Genomic DNA, 1,214 nt, shown 5'->3' with positions numbered 1-1,214 from the left:
TTTTTTATAAAAATTAATTCACACGTACTGTACCTCAACAGTTTCTTTAAGACATTGAGTAACAAACTAATAAAATAAAATATAAGAGGTATGACACATGTTAATATACATGTACATGTATGTGTAGAGAGAGATCTACATGTACATGTATCACAATATCTAATATTTTTATCTCTGATGAAAATTTCTTGGCCACTTTCACCCAACACTTTAACACTAGGGCCTTGACATCACTGGAAGCTAATTAATATTCATTACATTTAATTAATATATCAATTAATTAACTACAAACTTACAATGATCAATGAGTGATGCTATTTGGTTCTGCTGGTCACGTGAGAGTGACGTGACTAGCGGAAGAACCCCACAAAGCAAGTTAACGAGGAGGCTACATATTTCGATATTACTCTGACGAGTTTTCCATATTCGGTTAAATAGAGTCAGGGCCTCATCTAATGAAGATACTATACCAGAGTAGAGAGAGTCTTCAAGAAGTAAAAGTGTTTCTAATACGCTTTCCTCTTCTTCTGCTGTGGAAGCTTCTTCAAGCAGCAGGATGGGATCCTTTGAGTCTTTCTTTAAGGTCTTAGAGGACTTGAGCTTCAACGTTACACCTTCCTCTTCTTCTTTCTCTCTCACTACTTCGAGTGTAGTCACTCTTGCTCTCTTCCTACTGCTTCTCTCCATCAAAAACAGGCAAAGAGCATGACCAATTCGAGAACCAATTGACCAGTTTTAGCAGTTCATGACCACGTGCTTGGGCAAGGCAGAGCTTTTTGGGCGTGTACGTTTCATATTATTGTGCGTGGGTGTTAAGCACTATCACCCACGCAATTAGTGTAGCTACATAGAAACAACCAAAAAATTCATTAATTTTTTTATGATCTATCAGGAGCCATGAATCTATGCAATTCAAGTTATGATAATATTAGCATTATTTAATGGTAAGAATTTACTCTAAGGTAAGTTTCTACTACGGTAATCGATAAAAGTGCAGCACAGATGCAACTCCTAAGGAGCAAAAACTACATATCTTGGACATGGTTCATTTTTCCAACCTGCATTTAGCTCTATCAGGACAGAATGACAAGCCACAACTGGCAAGTGACAAATAATTTTGACTATTTGCTAGAGCTTTTAAAAGCATATTTAAAATGACTGCGGGCCTATACATATCAGAAAATCATTAAGCATGCAAGCAGTTTACTTCAAAT

At 36.3% G+C, this 1,214-nt stretch overlaps 1 protein-coding gene across 1 annotated transcript; it reads right to left on the bottom strand.

Annotated features, from left to right (window-relative positions):
• Nucleotides 1–18: 18 nt before the first annotated feature.
• Nucleotides 19–818, bottom strand: LOC109589851 (uncharacterized). The gene is made up of 3 exons (XM_020005843.1): nt 297–818; nt 173–240; nt 19–66 (listed from the first exon to the last, which is right to left on the bottom strand). Exons 1-3 carry the CDS (start codon nt 685–687, stop codon nt 19–21), a joined length of 507 nt encoding a protein of 168 aa, XP_019861402.1. The 5' UTR covers nt 688–818.
• Nucleotides 819–1,214: the final 396 nt, after the last annotated feature.

Source organism: Amphimedon queenslandica, unplaced genomic scaffold (assembly GCF_000090795.2).
Source record: "Amphimedon queenslandica unplaced genomic scaffold, v1.1 AMPQUscaffold_10812, whole genome shotgun sequence".
Classification (NCBI taxonomy): Eukaryota; Metazoa; Porifera; class Demospongiae; order Haplosclerida; family Niphatidae; genus Amphimedon; species Amphimedon queenslandica.
Note: the sequence above shows the minus strand (reverse complement) of the source record. Positions and strands in the feature narration are given on the sequence as shown.

Coding starts and splice junctions, on each gene's coding strand:
- LOC109589851 (XM_020005843.1), bottom strand. CDS start 687: ATGGAGAGAAGCAGTAGGAAGAGAGCAAGAGTGACTACACTCGAAGTA. Junction 241..296: donor AGCATCACTCATTGATCATT/GTAAGTTTGTAG, acceptor AATATTAATTAG/CTTCCAGTGATGTCAAGGCC. Junction 67..172: donor CCAAGAAATTTTCATCAGAG/ATAAAAATATTA, acceptor TTATTTTATTAG/TTTGTTACTCAATGTCTTAA.